This window comes from Nothobranchius furzeri, chromosome 9, assembly GCF_043380555.1.
Source record: "Nothobranchius furzeri strain GRZ-AD chromosome 9, NfurGRZ-RIMD1, whole genome shotgun sequence".
Taxonomy (NCBI): Eukaryota; Metazoa; Chordata; class Actinopteri; order Cyprinodontiformes; family Nothobranchiidae; genus Nothobranchius; species Nothobranchius furzeri.
The window spans coordinates 66156235-66181467 of NC_091749.1; the positions used below are offsets into that span (position 1 = coordinate 66156235).

Genomic DNA, 25233 nt, shown 5'->3' on the forward strand with positions numbered 1-25233 from the left:
TTTGGGGCTTGCGGTGGTTCAGTCATGCCCTAGCCCCGAGGAGGTTTTGTGTTCTGTTAGACTCCTGAGGACGCCTGAGTTGATCTGATTGTGGTTCTGTTTCTTGCTGCTGCCTGGAACTTTCTCAGAACTGCGCATTAGTGCGGATGTCTTGTCACTGGTTTTTGCTGTGAATCGTTACTCCCACGCTGATCGAGCGGTCAGACTGCTGCAGACTTACAAACGCAGGAGAATAGTTCTAAAAATACCTTCTTGGATCAACTCTACGCTCTGAGTCTGCTGAAATCAGAGGTGTTTTGTGTGTGTGTGTGTGCGTGTGTGCGTTGTGTTTTTGTTGGAACAGAGTGTGGGATTGTGGTGAGTCTCCCACATGCATGTGTGTGTGTGCGTGTTTTAGGTAGAAACCATCCCAGTGAGGACACTGTGGCGTCTTTCATTTAATTTATTTTCAGTTTATTTATATAGAAGACAGAACTGAACTCATGTCAGAGTTCTGTACCCAAAGCAGCCGGTCCAGACCAGTCCAGGGTTTGGGTCTGAACCAGTAAAACCAGATTCACTGAGTACACAACGCCAAACAATGAAACTATCCTGAAATAAAGGTACCAGCAGATTGGATTAAATGTTTACTTAAAGAAACACGGAGCAGTTTTCTGCTCCTCTGCCCTACTGGTTAAAAGTGGAATTAAAAAAGTGGCAAATAATCACGCTGCAACCTGCCGTAGCTAGCAATTACAATGAGCTAACACTGACATGAGCCAGCTGATCATCGTCGTCGTCTTCCTCCGCTTATCCGGGTCGCGGGGGCAGCATCCCAACTAGGGAGCTCCAGACCATCCTCTCCCCAGTCACCTCCACCAGTTCCTCCGGCAGGACCGCAAGGCGTTCCCGGACCAGATTGGAGATGTAACCTCTCCAACGTGTCCTGGGTCGACCCGGGGGCCTCCTGCCGGCAGGACATGCCCGAAACACCTCCCCAGGGAGGCGTCCAGGAGGCATCCTGACCAGATGCCCAAACCACCTCAACTGACTCCTTTCGATCTGGAGGAGCAGCGAATCTACTCCGAGTCCCTCCCGAATGTCCAAGCTCCTCACCCTATCTCTAAGGCTGAGCCCGGTCACCCTATGGAGGAAACTCATTTCGACCGCTTGTATCTGCAATCTCGTTCTTTCGGTCATTACCCAAAGCTCATGACCATAGGTGAGGATTGGGACGTAGATCGACCGGTAAATCGAGAGCCTGGCTTTCTGGCTCAGCTCCCTCTTCACCACGACAGATCGGCTCAGCGTCCGCATCACTGCAGACGCCGAACCAATCCGCCTGTTGATCTCCCGATCCCTCCTACCCTCACTCGTGAATAAGACCCCGAGATACTTAAACTCCTCCACTTGAGGTAGGACCTCTCTCCCGACCCGGAGTTGGCAAACCACCGTGTCCCGGTCGTGTGATGAGCCAGCTGATACTAAAATTAACCACGAAGTAAAAAGATCCACACCGTTGGACAAAAGTAGTATTACGTACAAGTCCAGTAGCAACAAAGCCAGGTCACCCTCAGTCTGTGATTTTGTAGCTTCCTTTAGCTCCCTTAACTAGTGCAGGCCGCGCTGATGTTCATGCCAGTTTCAGCTCTTTGTTTCGACATTACTCACTTTTACTTCCAGGCTCCACCATGAATCATGACAACAAAAAAAAAGCAAACTTCTTTTCCTTGTTCATTTATTGATGATCAGCAAATCAAAGCCAACTACTGGCATAACAGCCGTAAAGCAAGTAGAAAGCGCCTCCTGGGACACCTAAGCACTCCACAAAACGATCAAGTGCTGTTTTTGATCAGCAGAGGAGTGCAGAAGGATGTCAGATATGAAACTGGTCAAGTTTCTAACATAACAATCACCGAGTTCAATGTTAAAGCTCTAGCTAAAGTTAAAAAAACCATCTAATGTCACTTTAAACTCCCCACTTAAAGGGTAGTGGAAGCCAGACTCCTTCTAAACAGGAAGAACCTTCCAGAACCAGAACCAGGTGAAGGATGACCAGTGACATGGCGTCAGGTGTTTGTTGATGATGATGATGTGTACAGAAGGTGTTGACACAACAGTTTCTGGTCTTTACCTGCTGCAGGAAGAAAACAAGAACTAAACCAGGAAGGGAACCACAGGGTTGTTTTCGGGGTGGCGTCGTCATTCGGGTTGTTGAATTTGCTCCTTGTGAAATGAACAGCTGATGGATTCGGATAACGTTTCAGGTCTTAGCGCTGATCAGCTCTGGCTCTAGAACCAGATGTTTGAAGCTTTGCTGTTTAATTTTTGACAAACATTAGGTGCACTGTGAGGGGCTGTGAACTGAGTTTTAAGGGGTTTCATCATGATGTTGTGGTTTGTTTGTTTTTTACACATTTTGACTCTTTGCACTCCCCCAGCAGATCCTAGACCTGCTAAAACTGAAACCTACCAGATTTTGCTAGGTTTTCTTCGGTCTTCCAGCTGATTTATTTGCTCTGGTTTGATATTCTGAGGATGTTGTGCTGGACGATGTGACTTCCCTGCAGTGCTGGCTGTAATCGGAGTCCAAACGATGACATTACAGATGGCGACTGTGGAGCCAGAGGCCTGTTAGCACAGCAGAAACTGCTTGAGTGTGTAAATTCTGAGGTTTACTGAAACAACAAGCTTCGGTCTGCTGGGAGCCCAGAGCTCGACCACAGGGAGGTTTTAATGATACTGTCCAGGAGTCTTTTTCGGACTGGGGGGGTGGGTAGGGGGGCACCCTGGACAGTGTGCTGAGAGAAACTTTTATTTCTGTGTGGGAGGAGCAGCAGATTGGGGCCAAATCCGGCTGGAAGACTATGACGGTGATGATGTTTTTAGTGTCACGCAGCTTTTCTTGGGGTTTCTCTTTTTAAAAGTTAAGTTCTGATACAGGTAGTGAAAGAAAAACTCAGGAATAAATGGATGCTGTGATGTTTGACACCTGAACTGTGGGTACAAGTTCGTCCAAGATGATTTTCTGTTAATTGGAAACCTGAACTTCATCGGGCCATTGTGTCGGCCAGGAGTTAGGGGTGCACCCAGTAACCCCGCGTCAGTGCATGTCAGCCGTTGCTTCCTTGAGTAAGACACTTCGCTTTACTTTCCTTGTGGTGCACTAGAGTACTCTGACTTCATACTAAAGTGCAATACATTGTCATGTTCTGGGGTAAGTGTCTAACCCAAGACATACACAATCAGACACGAGTCGAGGTAAAGATAAATAATAATTTATTTCTTAATGATGAGGAGAACTGAGGGCGCACTGATGATCCAGCGGAGGGTAAACCAGCAAGCGGCAACTGAGGAGAACCAGAGGTGAGTAACGGGAGTTGTAGTTAATAGAGAGATTTGTAGGCAGAACTTACAATGCGAAAGTTCGGGGTGAAAGTGGAGGGGAGTTGAGCCGGGGTGATATCCAGAGGTGAATTGTAAATTCCAGGTGGAAGCGTAGACTGATGAGGAGGATGAGGATGAGGTAGCGGAGAGGGAGCGTGAGGACGGTGGAGAGCGGGACGGCAGAGCGGAGTCGGTATCCGGGCAGCGAACCGGTGAGTATCCTGATGGTTCCAAGACGGGAGCGAATCCGGAGGAGAAGCGAGTCTGAAGGTAGGTATCAAAGCACAACGAGTTCAGATTAAAACGAGTTCCAAAAGTTACTAGACAAGACGAGGTTTCAAAGTTACTAGGAACTAGGAGCTAGGAGCTAGGAGCTAGGAGCTAGAGACTACCAGGCAGTAGTTAATCATCCGGCGTTGTATCTGGATAACCGTCCTCCTTTTAAAGCCGTCCCGCTGATCAGGCTGATGAGGATCAGCTGCACTCCCTCTCCTGTTGGCAAAAACTCACAGATGGTGAGAAGATGGCAGCGTACTCACCCCGGCTCATGACATACATACATACATACACACACACACACACACACACACACACACACACACACACACACACACACACACACACACACACACACACACACACATATATATATATATATATATATATATATATATATATATATATATATATATATATATATAATGATATATAATCATACTAGGGTTAACCAGCTGATGGTTAGCTGATTGTGAGGTGTTAATGGAACATTATTAGTGCCCTGTGCATGATGCACAAAATATTATTAGGACCAAACTTGGTCTGGTAACAGAAGACGTCACATGACTGGTAAATTGGCTTATATTGGCAACATTATTTAATGTTGTCTACCCAGCTCAAGGAGACATTTCACCGCACCACCACCTATCTGCAGGTGGGCTGGGTAGGGTTTTGGATTCCAGAACAACTTTATGGGAGCTTTGCCACCAAAAACACACTCAGCATTCCTCCCAATTTCTACCAGCTGATACGAGCTCTCTGGGGCTGGCCCTGCTAATGATTCAGGTCTTACATAACAGCAGAGATGAAGATTAAATGACTCTGAGATTTATCAGGAGAAAAGATGCTTGGGTCAGCCAGTGGAGATCTTTTTTTAGTTTGTTCTAAGAGCTCTGCTCTCCCTCAGAGTTCAGACACAATCAAATCTATGTCAAAAAAACTCCAGATGACTTCCTAAACACCAAAATCACGAGGGCCTCTGGTTTTCATGGCAATGCCAAACATCAGACCCTATGAAGTTCCAAGCAGCTTCTACACCAGCCGTTTTGTCAAATCTGCATCTCTAAAAATCCTTTTGTTTTGTAGAAAACCTCCTCGAAAGTTAAGTTCCTTTAACCAAATCATTGTGATGCACTTACTCAGAAGCAAAACGTCCATCCATGTATCCATCCAGAGGAAAACCAACTAAATCCAGATTAGACTTTACGGTGAACTTGAATAAATCTCTTTAAAATAACGGACCACAACAAACACACACGTACATGCTGACGTGCATGTGTGTGCAGGAGCAAATTTTGGATTCCAGGGCTTAGCCCAGAGGGTGGTAAATTTTTTTGGTATGTGCAAAAAAATTTTATTTTTACATGTTTGAAGGCATACGCTGGCTAGCATGTCTGATGATTTTAATTTTTCTGTTAAACAATATTAAAATAAGTAGGTAATTGTTCAACTGTCTGACAAGTTTTCAAAAACACTGCCCATTGTTCCAATTGTTCTGTAAATATAAATAATATCAATGAATCGTTACAAACCCAAGCACGTCCACTTCAGTGAGGCTTTCGCAAGCTTGGTTTATGCTTGACGCATTCACTTTCCGCTTGGTGATGCGGCTCGCGGATGGAAGGCGCTTCACAACTCGCAGCGTTTATGGTTTATGCGGCTTGTCTCTGCGGTGAGCCAATATTCTCCCAAACTGTAGGGGGCAGCATGGAGCTCTACGGCATGCATCCAACACTACACCATAGTAGAAGTAAAAATTACTGTTTACAACACGGCATTCCAGCATTTTTTAACAGCGTTCTCGTCTTTTCCGACAGTGCGAGCTATTTCTCTCCAAGAATTATTAACAACATGTTGATCACGGTGATTTTTGAGAGCTGAATCATACAAATGTCTGTATTTACGAACCTCTGCCATACTAGTTCTTGCCAGTCTGCCATGTTTTTCCGCGTCCGACCATCCGCTTGGTTAGAAAATTTCCTAGGTGCACGGTGCGGAATGTTTGGGCCGTGCGGAGGCGCGGTGGAGGGGCATGGGTGTTAAAATGACGCAATTTTGCCGCGCGGAGCCGTGCGGACCTCGTGGACGCGTCAAGCATAAACCAAGCATTATTTTTTACAAACCATAAATTAAACCACTAAGTACATCTGACTCTTCTTAAAAAATATGAGAAACATTCCTGACTTGAGCTAAAATTCTCAAAAGTAAAATGATGTTTTTTTTCTATGCACTTAACAGTTGAAAGTAATGGGCTCGACACACGGGAGGCGACATCGCCTCTCCTCCATTCATTTTCAATGAGACATGTGCGACAAAGCGACATTCGCGGGTCTCCCTCCTTCTAGGCGAAACGCGAAAAACGTGCGTGTGAAGTTTTTTTTTAGGAAGGGACGCGCCACCATCAGCGTCAGCCTGAAGAAGCCGGCAGCCGTCGGCGAAACGTAGCGTCAACAGGTAACAAAACCGTTTCTGTGTTTTAAAAAAGAACGACAACATGTGCGTGTGAAATGTTGCGCTCGTGCACGTGTCATGCACAGGCGACACGATCCCAGAAAGTTGGAATAGTTTCAAATTTTCATCGCTGTCGCTTGGACGGGGACCAATCAACGGAGATTTCATTCACTGACCAATGAGCGGACAGGATGCTTCGTATATCTCCGAGCAAACATGAAGGAGAAGTTGATACTTGCTATGACGGATTTCCCAGAACTGTACAATATTTTTACCAAAGAACATAGAGATGTTCACAAAAAGGCCGCGGCATGGGAAATTGTTGGTGACTATTATTAGCATATGCCGGTGCCTTGCTTGCACAGGCCTGCTGCCAGGCTGGAAGCAGACACCAGCCTCCACGACCATGGTCCCGTTCACCTTCACTGCCGCAGCCGGCACCTCTTTGCCCTGCGCCTTCTGCGCCAGAGCCAGCACCTTGTGAAACATCACATCTACCGTTTTTAAACTCTGAACCGCTTAAATAACCTCAATTCCCTCCAACCTGACACAGCCAATCAAAACAACGGAGGATTCGATTTCACCATGGAACAGAACGCGTTGACGGCTTTGCCTCTGGCCGCTGACACGGGTTGCCTTTCGTGTGCCAGGTAATAAAAGCGTCAGCGACGAATTTAGCTGATCGCGGTCATTTGTTGCCTCCCGTGTGTCGAGCCCATAACATCGTTACCAAGCCCCATAATTCTGCAGCAAATATGAAGCCAAAAAGCAAGTGACAAAAGCTGCAGTTCCACCCTCATCGTCTAGGGTCTGGCAGCAGAAGAGAGCACATCCTCACTGACTCCCATGTTAAAAAAAGCCCATTTCACAGTAGAAATAAACATGCTTACAGCCTGGTTCAAAAAACATTTTAGGTTTAATAGATCTGGTTTACATTTATGACAACTCTGAGGGGGTGAATTTTTTTGTAACTCTTCTGTTCAAGTGGAATTTAATGCTTAAAAATCTGAATGATTAATGAGCATCCACGTGACTTCAGAGCTAGCTCCGAAGAAAGGCCTCAGCCTCACGTTAATAGATGTTCGGCCATTTCAAAACTCTGAACTTTAGTTTTGTCTGTGTGTTTGTGTTTGGATGTTAATCATGGAATTAGTTGGACAAAAGGGCAAGCTGGTTACCAACAGACCATCTAAGCAGTTTCTGCTTCTTTATCAGTAAGTAAAATTATATTTCTGTACTTTATTTTGCTGGTTGAATGGGTGGAATACTGTGTCGTTTAACTGCTTGGTCAAACATGTTAGTGGGGCTGCATAAGAAACTTGAGCGGGTGCCCAACTTCTACTGTCTCCTGCCTGAGAATAGCAGGCAGCTGCCTGTTCCCGTTTCCTGGGTCAGCCGGGCCAGCTCCGAATCGAGGCTGTAGTCATGCTGGATCTCTGAGGGAGACCACAGAAACACTGCAGCTCTTTTTGTTGATGCTGCTTTACTTTTGAGATGTTCAAACGCATTTTTCTAGCTGAAAACACCAGGAAAAACTCAGTTAGCTTCAGGTTAGTATGTAGCTAGTGTCCAGATTTTCTCCGGCTCCCGGAAAAGGGAACATCAACAACAGCGGACACGCAGATCTTTCACAACAGTAGACCAGCGAAGCCTGATGTCCTCAGTCAGCTTACCTAGTTATGATTTTGTTACTAAGCAGGCCGGAGGTGCCTTTACTTTGGAGTCGCTCTATCGCATCTTTCTTGCTGAAAACGGACGGAAGAGCCCGTTAGCTTTGGGTTAGCATGTGGCTAGTGTCCAGTTTATCTCCGGCTCCCGGAGAAGGGAACATCAACAAAGGTGGACACACGAGTAAAGGATGAGTCGTTTACGTCTTATTTATGAACCATAAAATGTGAGATTCCATAGAAATATGAAATATCAATCTGATGGATCTTTGACTATTTTAACCAGAAGATCAGAAATTTTTATTGCAGGGATTAGGCGACACTTCGTATTAACTCCGAGGAAAGAGAGAGAGTCAGGTTTAAAAATAGTTAAGAAATTTATTTCTACACAATTTAAACAAGACTAACTTTAACACTCTGTGTATTGATGGACTAAGGTGGAGTCAGACGTGAAATGATGATGGTGTGTGTGTGTGTGTGTGTGTGTGTGTGTGTGTGTGTGTGTGTGTGTGGAGTGTTATTCAGAACCAGCGGATCCGGAGAAGCAGTTAGTTCTGAGTGGGAGTGAATGTTTCACTCTAGGAGATTTATAACTCACATGAAACGCCATCTGTCTGTCTACGTACCCAGGGGAAGCCTCCGATCAGATCCAGAATGCCGAGGTCCTCGTGGACCCTCTTTGGTACCGAAGCCGGTAGAAAAGCAGCGGTGCCGACCAAACTAGTCTTGGAATGCTTCCAGGTCATGACAGGTTATCACTGGCGTCTCCGAGACCCTGATGGGGTCGTGAGGTTCAGCTTTTATTCTGAAGGAACCATTGCGGTCAGGTGTAACTTGCAACAGATTTTATCCGGCTTGTCTGAGGTTCTTTATGTCTGAAGAGGAAGTCCGGATGGCCTGTCCGAGACCCCTCTGGACTGCTTTGAACTAAGGAAAAGGTGGCGTGGGATAGTTTTTATAATTGTCATATTTTGGTTTACTGGCGAATCAGAAACACACACACACACACACACACACACACACACACACACACACACACACACACACACACACACACACACACACACACACATAAAAGGAGGATAAGAAGCATAAAACCAAGTCACTGATTGTTGACAAAGTCGATGATCTTTACTGAGGGCTGTTCTCTTTCAAAACTGATACTCTGAGGTTGCAGAATGTATTTTTTATAAGACAAGGATCAAAACCTTCTAAAGGCAGTTATATTAAAATGATTGGTCAAAATTACTCATTGTTTTGTGTGTATTTGCATTGCAAAGTAAACATCACACATTGAGTTAAATGCAGATTTATAGTAATGAAACAATGTGATGGGATTGAAACTTTGACCCAAAATGACTTTTAGTCCTGGTCCATTAAGGTAAATATGCTGATGGGAACACAAAACAGTCTGAACTGGTCACACATCTTACTGCTGCTCTCTTGTGTGGGTCCGCTGGTGTGCTTTCAGATACCATGAGGTGGTAAAGTTTTTCCCGCACCGCTCACAGGGAAACGGCTTCTCTCCAGTGTGGACACGCTGGTGACGTTTCAGACTCCCAGACTCAGAAAAGCATTTCCCACATTGGTCACAAACAAACGGCTTCTCTCCAGTGTGGACACGCTGGTGACATTTCAGACTCCCAGACTCAGAAAAGCATTTCCCACATTGGTCACAAACAAACGGCTTCTCTCCAGTGTGAACGAGCTGGTGAGTTTTCAGATGCCCTGAGGTGGTGAAGTTTTTCCCGCACCGCTCACAGGGAAACGGCTTCTCTCCAGTGTGGACACGCTGGTGACGTTTCAGACTCCCAGACTCAGAAAAGCATTTCCCACATTGGTCACAAACAAACGGCTTCTCTCCAGTGTGGACACGCTGGTGACATTTCAGACTCCCAGACTCAGAAAAGCATTTCCCACATTGGTCACAAACAAACGGCTTCTCTCCAGTGTGAACGAGCTGGTGAGTTTTCAGATGCCCTGAGGTGGTGAAGTTTTTCCCGCACCGCTCACAGGGAAACGGCTTCTCTCCAGTGTGGACACGCTGGTGACGTTTCAGACTCCCAGACTCAGAAAAGCATTTCCCACATTGGTCACAAACAAACGGCTTCTCTCCAGTGTGGACACGCTGGTGACATTTCAGATTCCCAGACTCAGAAAAGCATTTCCCACATTGGTCACAAACAAACGGCTTCTCTCCAGTGTGGACACGCTGGTGACGTTTCAGACTCCCAGACTCAGAAAAGCATTTCCCACATTGGTCACAAACAAACGGCTTCTCTCCAGTGTGAACGAGCTGGTGAGTTTTCAGATGCCCTGAGGTGGTGAAGTTTTTCCCGCACCGCTCACAGGGAAACGGCTTCTCTCCAGTGTGGACACGCTGGTGACGTTTCAGACTCCCAGACTCAGAAAAGCATTTCCCACATTGGTCACAAACAAACGGCTTCTCTCCAGTGTGGACACGCTGGTGACATTTCAGATTCCCAGACTCAGAAAAGCATTTCCCACATTGGTCACAAACAAACGGCTTCTCTCCAGTGTGGACACGCTGGTGACGTTTCAGATTCCCAGACTCAGAAAAGCATTTCCCACATTGGTCACAAACAAACGGCTTCTCTCCAGTGTGGACACGCTGGTGACATTTCAGACTCCCAGACTCAGAAAAGCATTTCCCACATTGGTCACAAACAAACGGCTTTTCTCCAGTGTGAACGCGCTGGTGAGTTTTCAGATGCCCTGAGGTGGTGAAGTTTTTCCCACAATGCTCACAGGGAAACGGCCTCTCTCCAGTGTGGACACGCTGGTGACGTTTCAACTTTGATGGCAAATCAAACCTCTTGTCACAATGGTCGCAGCAGAAGCTCTTCTGGGTTTATGTGGTAGATTGAAAGAAAGAAAAAGTAAACAAAAAACTTTTAATGCAGATGCTTTCATAAACGTTTTCTCACAAACTCATGTTTAGTTCTGGAAACATTTAAGCATATGATCTAAGTTCTATCATAACGTATTTACATGTTTATGTTTATGTTTATGTATTTAGCAGACGCTTTTGTCCAAAGCGACTTACAAGTGATAATCAGCATGTTGCCCTTGAGGCTAACAACAACAATAACAACAACTTGACATCAATCATGGAGAGGAGGGAACAAGGACACAACTTTTTTGCACAACTCTGTTGCTGTGAAGCTCGCACACAAGAATTTCACTCGCATGTACTGTGCCGGTGTACCTGCACATGTGGCGTGACAATAAAAGTGATTTGATTTGATTTGGGGAGTGGACAGTAGAGAGGGGGGACGGGTGCAGGGAAGGTGCTAGTTAAGAAGATGCTCTCTGAAGAGCAGGGTCTTCAGGAGTTTCTTGAAAATTGAAAAGGAAGCCGCAGTTCTGGTAGTGCTTGGAAGGTCATTCCACATTTGTGGAACGATGCATGAGAAGAGTCTGGATTGTCCTCAGCGTGGTGTAGGCACTGCTAGCCGACGATCCTGTGATGACTGGAGCGGCCGGGCCGAGACGTAAGCCTTTGCAAGAGGACTCAGGTAGATGGGAGCCGTACCGTCTCGGACTTTGTATGCTAGTGTTAGCAATTTGAATTTGATGCGTGCTGCTAGCGGTAGCCAGTGGAGCTCAATGAACAGAGGGGTGACGTGTGCTCTTTTAGGATGATTGAAGACCAGACGCGCCGCTGCGTTCTGGACCATTTGAAGAGGTCTCACAGTACAGACTGGAAGACCAGTTAGAAGGGTGTTGCAGTAATTGAGGCGGGAGATGACAGTAGATTGCACCAGGAGCTGGGTGGCATGTTGTGTTAGGTATGGTCGGATCTTTCCAGTACAAAGCATAACATAATAGTTTTGTACCAGAAACCACATTTATAAGTACAACATATAACAGACTAGACCTTTTTCAAATTCTTCATGTTTATGTTCATGTAATGCAATTGCGAATGTGTTTATCTAAAGCAGCTTACTAATGGATGTCAACTCTTTTGAACAACATCTCAGATCTACAAGTGAAAATGACCCACCTTTTCCAGTGATGACATTTTCCAGTTGGTGACACTTTACTCCTCTCCTCTATCCAGGAATCTCCTCTGGAATATTCAAAAAAAGAAAAAAAAACACAACATACCTGAGGAAATGCTGTGGAAACTAACAATTACGAGATGTATTTTAGGTTAAAACAGGTAAAATCTTACAAAAAGAGCAAAAAGCATTTGCTTTCTTACCGTTTCTGTGAAGATGTTTAGCTGTCCTTGGGAGGTTGAAAATGTCCTCTAACAAGTCACAGAATCAGAAGGCTTTTAAAAAGTGCAGCATTATTGTCATGGTAACCAGTGGTAACATCAGCTGAAAAATCCCAGAATCAATTTTAAAACGAAACAAATCGACATTGTTTTTTTGGAACCTCTCAACTTTGGCTTTGCTCCAGTTAAAAAACAAACAAACAAAAAAAAAAACATGGTTGAATTTGTTGTTTTTGTACCTTGGATAGATTTGAATAAGCACCAACTGATTTGTTCTAAATTCTAAAGTGTTAAACCATCCAACTGAACATAAGTGTGTGTGCGTGCGCGCACGTGCGTGTTTGTGTGTGTGAGTGTGTGTTTGCAGGTACCAGGAGGCACTGAAGTTTCATGAAATCATACTGTTTAGATAAGGTGGGAGTGAAAGTTTTCTCAGAGCCGAGAAACAGAATCAGATAAATGAAAATGTTAAAGCCTTAAATTTGTTGTCTTGGAGGAACTTCTAACCTTGAGCAGACTCTCTAGAATCATCACTAGACCAACGGTATCATCCTGAGGCATACCATCTCTGTTTGTGGAGTTAAAGTTCAGAATGGTTCTGTTTCTGACCCAAACATAACAAACATCTGTCTATCTGAAAGCCTGGAGGAGGTGGGACACAGAACAATCCAACACTGACGGTTTATAAACTGATAAATACAACCAACACACACCAACATTTTAAAATTAGTTTAATTCAGTTGAGCTCTACTTAAAGAGCAAGTCACCCCCAAATCAACTTTTTTTTGCTGATAAACTAAATAAACGAGCATCTAATCGTGCTGCAGACGCGTGTATTCAAGAATTTGGAACTTCAGTGCATCTTAGTTAAAATTTAAATATTCTGCCTAAAATTGTCAGTGTTGCGCCGTTGTCAGGGAAAAATTCTGCACTGTATTTGAATGTAAATCTGCCACCGCTATTGGCTAAGAGGTATGCTATGATGTTAGCTGGTACATTATGATGTCACAGTGCCATTGTGAGCGTGTGTGTGTGTGTGTTTGTTAGCGGCTCCGCCCTCTCGGTCTTCCAGGCAACAGCATTTGTTGCATTTTTCAAACATGAAGTGGGAGTGAAGTAAGTTTCTTGTAGGGGATGACTTGCTCTTTAAAGTTTCCAATCAAGGTGACCTACCTTTTTCTAAAGGGGTACCCCAAATCTTTGTGTTTGGACCCCCAGTGTTGTTCCCCATCCTGATGTTTGGCCTGTGCTCCACACCAGCAGCAGTGACCTCAGCAGGAACATTAATAGAAAGAGTTACTCACCACTGGCTTTCTGCTGACTTGCAGCCCATAATGCTGTGTGAGACGGAGGTGGACAGATGGAGAAAACCAGAAGTGAAAGCAGGCAGATGTTTCCATGTTTTAGTTGTCAGCACTTTCACATGAGAAGCGCACACGGTCAGCTTAACGATCGGCATCGTCTCAGTCTAATGATCATCTCTGGATCAAGATCTACCTTGACTCCAGCCCTAACCTGCAGGCGGGGGTCCTCAGTTAACCACCCTGCAGGTCAATGTTGCACATGTGTGCCTGTATGGGCCTTTTATATTGTATTCTATTTATATCAGCTAAAGCTGCTATAGCTAATATGGAAAAAGAGTTAGCTTAAAACTTGAAACTTAAGTCCTGCGTGATGTTGTGACTATCACGTGCATGGACGTAATTTTTTTTTTGGGGGGGGGGGGGGGGGGGCATGTCCCCCCCACTTTTTCCAAAGTCAGGTTTGACCCCTGCACTTTTTACCATCCAAAAACAATATAACGCTGTATTCAACTGACACTGGTTGAGCTCTAGGACCGACCAGAAAACAACCATTTGTGTTGAAGCCTGTTTCCCAATTAGAACAAACTGTAAAGATCCCCCCCCCCCCCGTATCCCCCCCACTTCTAAAGTGAAAATTACGTCCATGATCACGCACCTTTCCAAAAGCGCTCAGCGGCGCAGTGATTCCTGTGTGACCCCAAAACATGTTGCGCTTCTGTGGTGCAGCGCATCTGTCTTGTGTGCCCAGGCTGAACACGGCTTGGACTAAAAGCAACTATTGGACCACCCGGTTTTGCAGAACCACTGCACTTCCCTGGGTCCTTCACTAATTTTGCACTTGTGTATAGAACACCACTGAGCAGAATAGACTGTATAACTGAGGATGTTTTTCGACTCAACATGAACTTTCTTAAACTCAAACCTGGGGGGTATTCCAGAAAGCGGGTTTAGAACATCGGGGATCTCTTGATAAATCCCTGCTTACCAAAGAGCTCCCCTTCCCTCCCGGTTTCGCCGGCTCCACGAACAATTCTCAGGTGAATTTAATCCCCTCTAATCCAAGCGAGGATCAGCAATCAAGGCTCACGTGCATTCGCAGGCAGACCCTGTTAATCGGTGCTAAGGACAGAGCCTCGTTCTTCATCCAGACGGAGCAATAATTATCCATTCATGCCTACGAGGACTACAAAGATATCTAAAATAGAGACCATGAGCTGTTTGAAAGAAGCTGGGTAGCTTACTTAGTTAAAGAGCAAGTCACCCCCTACAAGAAACTTACTTCACTCCCACTTCATGTTTGAAAAATGCAACAAATGCTGTTGCTTGGCAGACCGAGAGGGCGGAGCCGCTAACAAATACACACACACAGGCTCACAGTGGCGTTATGACATCATAATGTACCAGATGACATCATAGCATACCTCTCAGCCAATAGCGGTGGCAGATTTAAATTCAAATACAGTGCAGAATTTTTCTCTGACGACGGCGCAACACTGACAGTTTTAGGCAGAATATTTGAATTTTAACCAAGATGCACTGAACTGCCCAATTATTGACTACATGTGTCTGTAGCACGATTAGACACTCCTTTATATAGTTTATCAGCAAAAAAAAATGTGATTTGGGGGTGACTTGCTCTTTAAGGACGTGCAGAGTTTACATTTATCCATGGCAACGCCAGAATTCTGCTTCAGCTTTTGTTTCTCTACACATTTTCTTAAAGTTTTCATCACTTATGTGTCGTTTTCATGTTCTGCTCCAGAGTCCGGATGTTTAGAGACTGGAGGACTTTGTTTTTGCTGTGAGTTTTAAGAAGATACGTTCGTGGCGGTCACATGACCCTAAAGTTAGCTCTGTAAACCGTTTAGCACTCATATTACACACCGAGGACAAAACATCACGCATGTCATTTAACTAAAATATTAGCGTGTTTGACACGTGTGACCAGAGTAAATATAGTCACACCAATAAAGTGTTTCATTTACATGTGTTATGTTAGCAGCTGTAAGGTAGTTTAAGGCTATTTTAACATATTCATAAAGAGGACAGCATGTTAATGATATGGATCCATCCCAGACTAAAGCTGGTATATAATTATACTCATTAATAATGCTGACATCAGGAGCAACATCAGTGGAATGAAACGCTCCTGGTTGCAAATGATGATTAAATGGCCTGTATTTGATATAGCGCTTTCTAGAGTCCTGGATTAAATGCAAAACATGCTAAGATGTAAATCCAATTAGAAGTCAGTTTTAAAAGTTTAAACTCCACATTTATTAATAATTTAGTCATCCAAAGCAAAGCTGCAGCTGCTGTTACCGCTGTGGGCCAGCGGTGGCGCTAACTCACCTCTTCCTAGTTGCCAGCCACCGACAAGAAAAAGGTGACGTAACGTGCCTCCTCGTCCAATCATATTCACAAAGCTTAAATTGGAGTAGTGGCCATTTTGCACAAATAATATGTAAAGCTTAAATATATATGTTAGGAGATAAACGACGTAAGCAGTGTTGGGAACACTACTTTCAAAAAGTAATTAGTTATAGTTACTGATTACTTTGTCAAAAAAGTAACTCAGTTACTAACTGAGTTACAAGATTATAAAAGTAACTAATTACCAAGAAAAATAACTACTAAGTTACTTTTTTCATTAAAGCATGCAAGAAATACTACAGTAGTGAAATATAAATGACTAATGACTGGAACATAATAAAATGTATGTCCAAATGTTTTTTATAAATCTGAATAATTTAAATAAATAAGCACTTAACAGGAGGAACTACTAACAGGAACATTACACTAATCTAGACTATTAAACATCTTATCTAGGCAATATTGGTATGTCGGATATCGGTAAAAAGCCGATATTGAGCAACCCTACAGAAAGAGTCCTTATGGCCGGCCCTTTAAGTGGAGTCACAAGCGTATTGCGAAGTTCCGGTAAAATTACCGTAAAGTTCCATTAACGGAAACAGGCCTATGTTGGAAATGTTATGTTTTTAGCATTTTTGTATTTTCCCCAGTATTCATGGACATAATTTTCACTTTAGAAGTGGGAGGAAATGGGGGGGGGGGGGGGGGGGGGGGTCTTTACAGTATGCTCTAATGCACAGATGTCAGAGTCAAGGCCCGCGGGCCAGATGCGGCCCGCGGAGCATTTTTATGTGGCCCGCGAGATAAATATCAAAAATATATTAAAACTGGCCCGCTGGCCGATTTTACCGCAAAGACTTCAACTCCCATGATGCTTTGCGGCATACTATTTTTTCCGCCTGCTGCCGGTCTCTGCAGCTCCGCTGTCTCGGACAAACTACACTCCTCTCACTCAGCGCCGAGTTCACTTAGCTGTTTTCTGACGTTGAAGCCCAGAAACGGAGATTCTAGCCGCTCAGTAATGTGTTCACGACTGAAAGAGAAAGTGTTCCAACTAACGGCCAGACAGTCTACAGAGCTGTTATAACTCCAGCGAGCAGGGACACGCTCAAACCAGCACGACTCTGTGGCTGCTGCTGTTGTGTTTCCTCCCCGACACACAACAACGCGGTCAAGCTGCTCAGACTTGTTCATCAGCACAAAACTATGTGAGCACCTGTTGTCATCTAATGTTGTCATTATGATGAAGATGAACAAAACAACAGGAGTCTCCTCCTCAGCTCAGATCAACCCCATGATGCAGGTATCTGGCTGGAACAGGTGAGCATCACAGTAAACCAGTGGAGCAAACTGAGCTTTAAATATGTTGGTTTTATGCTCTTTTTCTGCTCCAAAATATGAAAGTTAACAGGTGAGATGTTGCATTTTCTTTTAAGATAAAATGATATTTTTATTTTGTTGTTGGCCCGTGAGAAAAGATTTAACCTACAGTAAACAGGAAGTGGAAAGGCTGCAGATAGATGAATAGAATAGAAAATCCCTTTATTGTTCCTCAGTGGGGAAAGCTAGACGTCACAGCAGCGATGACACATATTACAGGAGAAAAAAAGGAGAATAAAAAATAAGAAAAATGAATAAACAAGAAAACATAAATCCTGAATAGATTTAAAAAATGCTGATTATACCACAAGTAATGAATACCACTGATGCGTTTTATTTAAAACTGACTTGCCCGTGTGTAATTTGGTTATTCCACATTCAGTGTTAATGCAGAAATATGTTTGTTTCCAAATTTAAAGGTTCAAAATTGCATATATGTTGATAAAGAAAATGTGCAAATTTGCCGTCACTTTTTCAAAAATATTAAGTTTGGCCCTCGACTCCGTCCCAGAGTTTCATTTCGGCCCCGTGTGAGTTTGAGTTTGACTCCCCTGATCTAATGGGAAACAGGCTTCAACACAAACGGTTGTTTTCCACTTGGTCCTAGAGCTCAACCAGTGTCAATTTAATATAGTGTAATATTGTTTTTGGATGATAAAAAGTGCAAGGGTCAAAACTTGACTTTGGAAAAAGTGGGGAGGACATGCCCCCCCAAATTATGTCCATGCCAGTATTTGATGTTTGTGTTCAAACTTAAATAAAGAAAAACGAAGTTCTGAGTCAACCACCGACCTGACCTGCTAGACTTCTCCTCTGTTTAATTCTGCACAGAGAAAGGGTCTGGGGACTCTCCTATTCAAATAACCCCACCCCCTGAGAATTCTAACCGAGACAACCAGCGCTGAGCAGCGTACGTCACACACCATAATGCTGAGTTTGTCATAAACATGGCGACTGAAGCGGAGTTCGCTGAGGCTCTTTCCTCTGTTCTAAATGACTTGAATGTCTTTAAAACCACAACAAGTAGAAGCGCTAAAAGCATTTCTTCTAAAAAACATAAAAGGTGTTTGCGCCGTTGCCCGACGCCATTTTTGACTATAGCTAAAAAACTACAGTGTTGCACGGTACAGTCTGTATTTCTGTCTTTTTTGTGATTGGTTGTTTTTGAGCTGGCTGGTCCCGCCCCTCATGTGCCTCTCTGACTGTGAGTTACCAGACTAGTTCTCTGTGCAGAATTAAACAGAGGACGACTCTGGCAGGCCAGGCTACCACCAAACAACCTAATTAGTTTTTTAAAATGTCCAGGTTAAGATTTCCGTAATTGGAAGGTTGCAGGTTCGAGCCCCGCTCAGTCTGTCGCTGTCGTTGTGTCCTTGGGCAAGACACTTAACCCACGTTGCCTGCTGGTGGTGGTCAAAGGGACCGGTGGCGCCAGTGCTCGGCAGCCTCGCCTCTGTCAGTGCGCCCCAGGGCAGCTGTGGCTACATTGTAGCTCATCACCAGTGTGTGAGTGTGTGTGTGAATGAGTGAATGACTGATTGTGTTGTAAAGCGCCTTGGGGGGGGGGGGGGGGTTTCCATGACTCTAGAAGGCGCTATATCATATCCAGGCCATTTACCATTCACATACAGACTAACCAGACTGACCAGTTACTGTAAAGGATCACAGGATTTGTTTCTCTGCCAGTTGATGCCTGTTTTATGAACTCTGTTGTAAACACCAGCTGACGTTAGCGAGCCGTTCTGCAGTTTTCTTTATAGGAAGTGTAAGCAGGGGTGGACTGGCCTAACTGGCATTGTGGCACGGTCCTGGCGGGCCGCTTATCCAGCTTGGGCCGACGCATCCCCCCCATCGATGGGTCATAAAGATGCCTGGGCCAAGTTGTTGTCCCAGCCCCCCCCCCCCCGAGCGTTAATCAAACCTATAAACACCTGGAACCAGGGCCCCCTTATTTTCTGATCCCGTTTGATATGTGGATTTGATTTCACAAATGATTTCCAGGAATTTTAAAGGCACATTTTGATGCCAAGAAAGCATTTGTTTTCAGCAAAAGTGATTTTAGGTTTTGTGTGAAGACACATGGTGGACTACAACTGCTCGTCTCACCAAATTGACGTCATCAAACCAGACAACAAGAAAAGAGAAGAAGAAGAACTGTAGATGAACTGGTAGACCCCTCCATCTGTGGGTCGGGTTCCCAAGGACAATACTGATCCTTAGAGACTTTGATGGATCTGGACCTGGTTTTGGACCAAAGCAGAATTATAATGAGTCTTTAGTGTAATTTGAGAGCATAAAGCAAAGTAGATACCAATCCCCCCACCCTCACCTCACACACATACACACACGCACGCACGCACACACACACACACACACACACACACACACACACACACACACACACACACACACACACACACACACACACACACACACACACACACAACCTCAAACCTAAAAACAGGCTGGGGTTTTCCTTATTTTTACACAGAACAAACCCAGTAGAACAGAATCCTCAGAAAGCTCTAGGATAAACTTTTGGTCCAAAAACAAGTAATCAGCTGGGTTCAGTTTAAACAAACGTATTTATGAGAACCTTAAAACATAGCTCGTTTCCTGATGTCTGACTCAGCATTTTCTTTCTGCAGAAAGAGAAACTCTGCAGCATTCTGCTGGCTGTTTACTCGGATTGCTGAAGGCTATTTAAAGCTTCTTGGGTATTTAGGTCCGATGTATACAGCTGGAGGAGCCGGCGCGGCTCGGCCCACCTCTGTGGTTCTGGCTCGCTCATTTTGGGCTCAGAAAAAAAAAGAGAAAAAAAAAGAACAGGTTAATCAGGAGATCTAAGCAGAGTCTGAGCCAAGTGAGACCTCAGCATACACACACACATACACACACACATGCACGCACACATGCATGCACACACACACACACACACACACACACACACACACACACACACACACACACACACACACACACACACACACACACACATTTACATACAAATATAGACACAAACACACACACATACATACGCGCACATACTATTATACAAACACACACACACACATACACACACATGCATGTACACACACATTTACATTCATACACACACACACACACATACACACACACACAAACACACACACACTTGTATTTATATGCTTGCGTGGACCCTCCATTGACTTCCATTCATTTTTTTGTTTTTTTATTTTTGTGACTGTATCATGCCTAACCCATACCCCGATCCTAACCATAACCAATGCTGTTCTATTCCTAACCCTGACCTAAACAAAAGTTAATTCACACCATATCTCTAACACCATGTTTTAGGGTATTTGCCACTGTGTGGACCAACCAGATGTCCCCACAATATGAAAATATCCTCACACTACAAGTTAAAAGTTAAAATTTGTCCACATACACCTGCAAATACAAGCACACACACACACGTATGCACAACACAAACGCACACACACACACACACACACACACACACACACACACACACACACACACACACACACACACACACACACACACACACACACACACACACACACGAGAGAGGACAGGCTGACTGCAGCTAATCACCTGCCTCCGTTCTCCACTTCCTCCTGCATGAACTCAGATCAGATCTTATGTAAGAGAAGAAAAGAACCATTGATGAATGTTCGTTCCACTCCTTCACACAGACTTCATGTAAGACCCCACCAAAGGCTTGAGATGCAGACCGGTCCTGAGCGGGTCAAAGTCTAAACTGGGCCCGCTAAGAAGGATTTATCAGAGTGGACTTTACGCCGGTGGGTTACTGATCAACCTGCGGCGCTGCACGACGACCTCTGACCTCTGACCTCTGACCCCAAGCCACAAGTAACTAAAAACTATCTCGAGTGATTCAGATGAAGCAGCCGGTCTACTGTTATCTTGACGATTCTTTTCGTCTCATCCAAGACATCTTCAGTTGTGCGACCGGAATCAGACTTGCTGATTGGGTCGTCAGGGTCACATGATTCTCTAACAGTTATCCCCCTCTCAATACACACACACACACACACACACACACACACACACACACACACACACACACACACACACACACACACACACACACACACACACACACACACACACACACACACACACACTCAGTTCCCGGTTAGTGTCACTCTAACATCAATGATCTCATCATGTCTGCTGTACACTGTTCTGGCCACATAACTACGGGTGAGTTTGTGTGAAACCCCCTGTGGAGCCAATCAGGGTGGTGAAAGCTGAGGCCTCCTCTCACTGTCCACAAGCGTCTTCACATGAGTGCCCATGGTCTACCCGGTGTAGATGCACTGAGTCTTGACCGGATCAGTCACTGTTTGGTTTCTGCAGGGTACAGGTCAGAGCATTCATGCTGCTTCGGACTGCTTATACCCCCACCAGCCGTGTTCAGTCATTGGGCTGGACTATGGTATCAGCGTTAAAACCCACCGGCATTTTGCCTTTATGTCAAATCCTTCTTGCGGTAATGGTAAATGGCCTGTATTTGATATAGCGCCTTCTAGAGTCCTGAAAACCCCCCAAGGCGCTTTACAACACAATCAGTCATTCACCCATTCACACACACATTCACACACTGGTGGGGATGAGCTACGATGTAGCCACAGCTGCCCTGGGGCGCACTGACAGAGGCGAGGCTGCCGAGCTCTGGCGCCACCGGTCCCTCCGACCACCATCAGCAGGCAACGTGGGTTAAGTGTCTCGCCCAAGGACACGACAGCGACAGACTGAGCGGGACTCGAACCTGCAACCTTCCGATTACGGGGCGAGCACTTAACTCCTGTGCCACCGTCGCCCCCTCTTGTGTTTCAAACACAAGTTGCTGCCTCCTCTAGGTTCTTTAGGATCTGCTCAGTTCTGCTCCGGGGGATCCGTGCAGCTAGCATCCCAACAGGAACCAAATGAAAGGATTAGTTCCCCGCAGTGTTAGCTGCTCTGCACCGGCTCCCGGTACGTATCCGTTTTAAAGTTTTTGGATTTGTTTTTAAAACATTGAATGGAAGACTCTATCGTAACTGCTGGATCTGCTGCGCCAGTCCATCTTACTTAACCAGCCAGTGGCTCCAGACTGTTGAATGATTTTCCATTAAGCATCAGAATGGCCACCTCATTTGTGATCTTCAAAATAAGCTCAATGAAAGTTGTCGTTAATGATCTTTTTTATGGTCTTATTGTTTTAATAGTTTGGCTTTTTGTGTTTTAGACATTCTCAGTGTTTGTTTCACTTGGTAATTGAATTGCTCCTATTTTAAAATGTGTCAGCAGTGTACAGCACTTTGGTCCTGTTTGTGACTTTAAAAGTGCTTTATAAATAAAGTTTGATGATAACGATGGAGCTGTTGTCTGTGTGTGTGGGTAATCAGCGTTTATGTAAGGCTGATGGGAGCGACGTCAGACAGACAGACGAGGACTGGAACCACCACTCATCAGACCTTCAGTTACAGAAACACTCTTCCTCTTCGCCTTGTCTCTGATCCCTGCTGGAGATGTGGTTTCCTGCTGAGTGTCTGCAGGTGCTGATAACATCTCCCTTTCTGCTGCCCCCCCCCCCCCCCCACACACACACACACACACGCTCGCCTTGAAGATAACGCACAGCAGAAACGCCTTGATTTAACACGTTTAGAACAAAACATAAACAAAGTTCTTCACAGGTTCTTCAGATAGACGTTAGAAGTTGGATAAATAAAGATCTTTACAATAAGGTCGCTTTATTAACATTATTTAGTGCATTATTAAGCATTAATAAGCAAATAATCCCTTTATTAACGTACCTGATATTGTTAACTGTTAAGTGTTCTTCAGGTTAGGACAAAGGGAGGCTTAGTAATGCATTATTTAAAGGGACATTATGGAAGTTTGACAGTCAAAACATGTATAGAAATAATAAATTTTTTCTTCATACATTCTCCTGCAATGCCCTGGTCCTGTAGAATGAGCCCTGGCATTTTTACTGTGATTGCCTGTTTTTCTGTAAAATCACAGAAAAAGAGAGATGCTCGGGTCGAGCAGGCTGCTTCATGCGCGTTCACGCTCAGGCTTAGCCCGTAGCGTTTGCTATCCGTAGCTTTAGCAGCAGAGAGAGAGGCAGTGCCACTTTGTCGCTGTTCCTAACGCCTAGTGATGAACCTAGCTACATTTCTGAGGACCCTTAGCTACTTTCTTCTAGATATTTCCTGCAAATTAGCAACAAAATAGCCATTTTCGCTCCGAACCGTTCTTTGAACGTTGTTTCAGCTGTCATCAAGGATATAAATGTTACAGATACAGAGGACTTCACTGGCTCTTTAGCTCACCTAGTAAGATGTCGGACTCTCATGCAGAAGACCTGGGTTTGATTCTGGATGTGAACATAGTTCATGTAGAGTTTCTTTTTTACATTAATGGTATATTTTTTTAACAGTAAGATGCCTAAATTTTTATTTGAGACTCGCCGAACGGCATTTAATTCACAGATAAAAAAGATGTGGGTTCAACTTTCATTTTGGAACAATTTTCCAAGCAAGGGAAGGGAATGATCTGAGCATGCAGGAGGACTGACCCATCTTAAACCTTTGTCGGCTGTGCTGAAGAGAAAGGTACAGAACCAAATTATTTAATTAATTAGCTGCACGTTCTCCTGTCCTCTGTCCTCCTGGCCACACACACACACACACACACACACACACACACACACACACACACTAGGGACTGTCTCAGCTGTTATTTTCGTTAAGGAGTGTGCACGTACATCATGTGCGCCTCGTGCACGAGCCTACTATTGAAGCTGCCGTTACGCTTTAGGCCTGAGGGGGCAATCGCGCGCATAAAAATTCAAAACTCCATTAAGTCCCTTTAATGTTAACCTTGATATTAAGCAGTTGTTATAACTTCCTTTAATAGTTTAATAATGCACTACGTTAAGTCAAAAAAGGGACCCTTATTGTAGAATGTTACCAATACTTTAAGTTCTAAAAGAACCAGATAGTTGCAACAGAACAAATAAATAAAGCAAGTCTCCATGCAGATGGCATCGAGTTCACAACCACAGAGATTAATATGGAGCAGTGATTCAGCAGACTCAGAGTTCTCAGAGGTCCATAGAACTGTTCTACCAGATCAAAACAGAAGACCTTTATGTTCTAGTCAAGATCTTAGAACATCTCAGGGATCACGGATGGCATACCTGATGTTTCCACGAGGCTTCCAAACCAACCTGTTAAAGAAAGGAAACCCAGAACGTCCTCCTAACCGGAAATGGACAAAACAAAATATAAGAAAAATCGAATGAAAATCCAAATCATCTCATATGACTCAGACGTTGTTTTGGATAGGGATGGGCTTCTAGCCTCAGGAGTGTTCTTCTGAGATGGTCTATCTATATGGATGGCCTCCTACTCTTAGGGATGGTCTTCTGACCTTGGGGATGGATGTCTAGCCTTAGGAATGGTTTTCTAGCATTGTGGATGGTCTTCTAGCCTTAGAGATACTCTTTGATGGTTAGAGATGGTCTTCAAACATTACGTATATTCTTCTAGTCACAGGGATGGTCGTCTGACCTCAGGAATGAGCGTCTGACCTTAGGGGTTGACTTCTGACATTAGGGATGGGTTTCAAGCCTTGGTGAAGGTCTAGCCCTCTACATGGGCTTTTAGCCTGGATGGGTTTCTAAACTGTGATTAGCAGAAGATCCAATGGTCCAACAGGGGATCAGACATGAGTTAAAAACAGCCTCCCCCTCCTGTTTGGAGGAGGAAATCTGAGTTGTGATTTAGCAAAAGCAGCAAGACCGACTGGCTCTGAGCGAACATCTCATCCTGCAAGCAGACTGTGCTGCCATTTTTATTCTGTGGTGGCCCAGTGGCTCTACAATCAGACAGTGAAGGATGTGTGTGTGTGTGTGTGTGTGTGTGTGTGTGTGTGTGTGTGTGTGTGTGTGTGTGTGTGTGTGTGTGTTTACACTTCCTGCGTGATATTTCTTCTCCTGTTTCTTAAATAAACCAACATGAAGGAGACGGTGGAGTCTGAGTGGGTCCTGGATAATTCCTGAGAGAGAGTTGAGTTTCTGCTCCGCTGAGGCTGAAATGGTGTGTGACGGCCCGACAACCAGCAGTTTCATTGTTCTGAATTCTCCCCC

General features: G+C 44.6%; 1 protein-coding gene across 3 annotated transcripts; it reads right to left on the minus strand.

Moving 5' to 3' along the window:
- Positions 1–2810: 2810 nt before the first annotated feature.
- On the minus strand, positions 2811–13707 carry LOC139071834 (zinc finger protein 271-like). 3 transcript variants are annotated; one of them, XM_070555086.1, is made up of 5 exons: positions 11989–13707; positions 11788–11853; positions 3759–3858; positions 3396–3630; positions 2811–3329 (listed from the first exon to the last, which is right to left on the minus strand). In XM_070555086.1, the coding sequence occupies exons 3-5, from the start codon at positions 3774–3776 to the stop codon at positions 3259–3261; spliced, it is 324 nt and encodes a 107-aa protein (XP_070411187.1). In that variant the 5' UTR covers positions 3777–3858; positions 11788–11853; positions 11989–13707; the 3' UTR covers positions 2811–3258. The 3 variants fall into 3 exon arrangements, with proteins under 3 accessions (XP_070411187.1, XP_070411186.1, XP_070411185.1); XM_070555085.1 differs by lacking the exons at positions 2811–3329; positions 3396–3630; positions 3759–3858 and adding an exon at positions 9054–10623 and having other exon boundaries at positions 11989–13623; XM_070555084.1 differs by lacking the exons at positions 2811–3329; positions 3396–3630; positions 3759–3858 and adding an exon at positions 9054–10626 and having other exon boundaries at positions 11989–13622.
- Positions 13708–25233: the final 11526 nt, after the last annotated feature.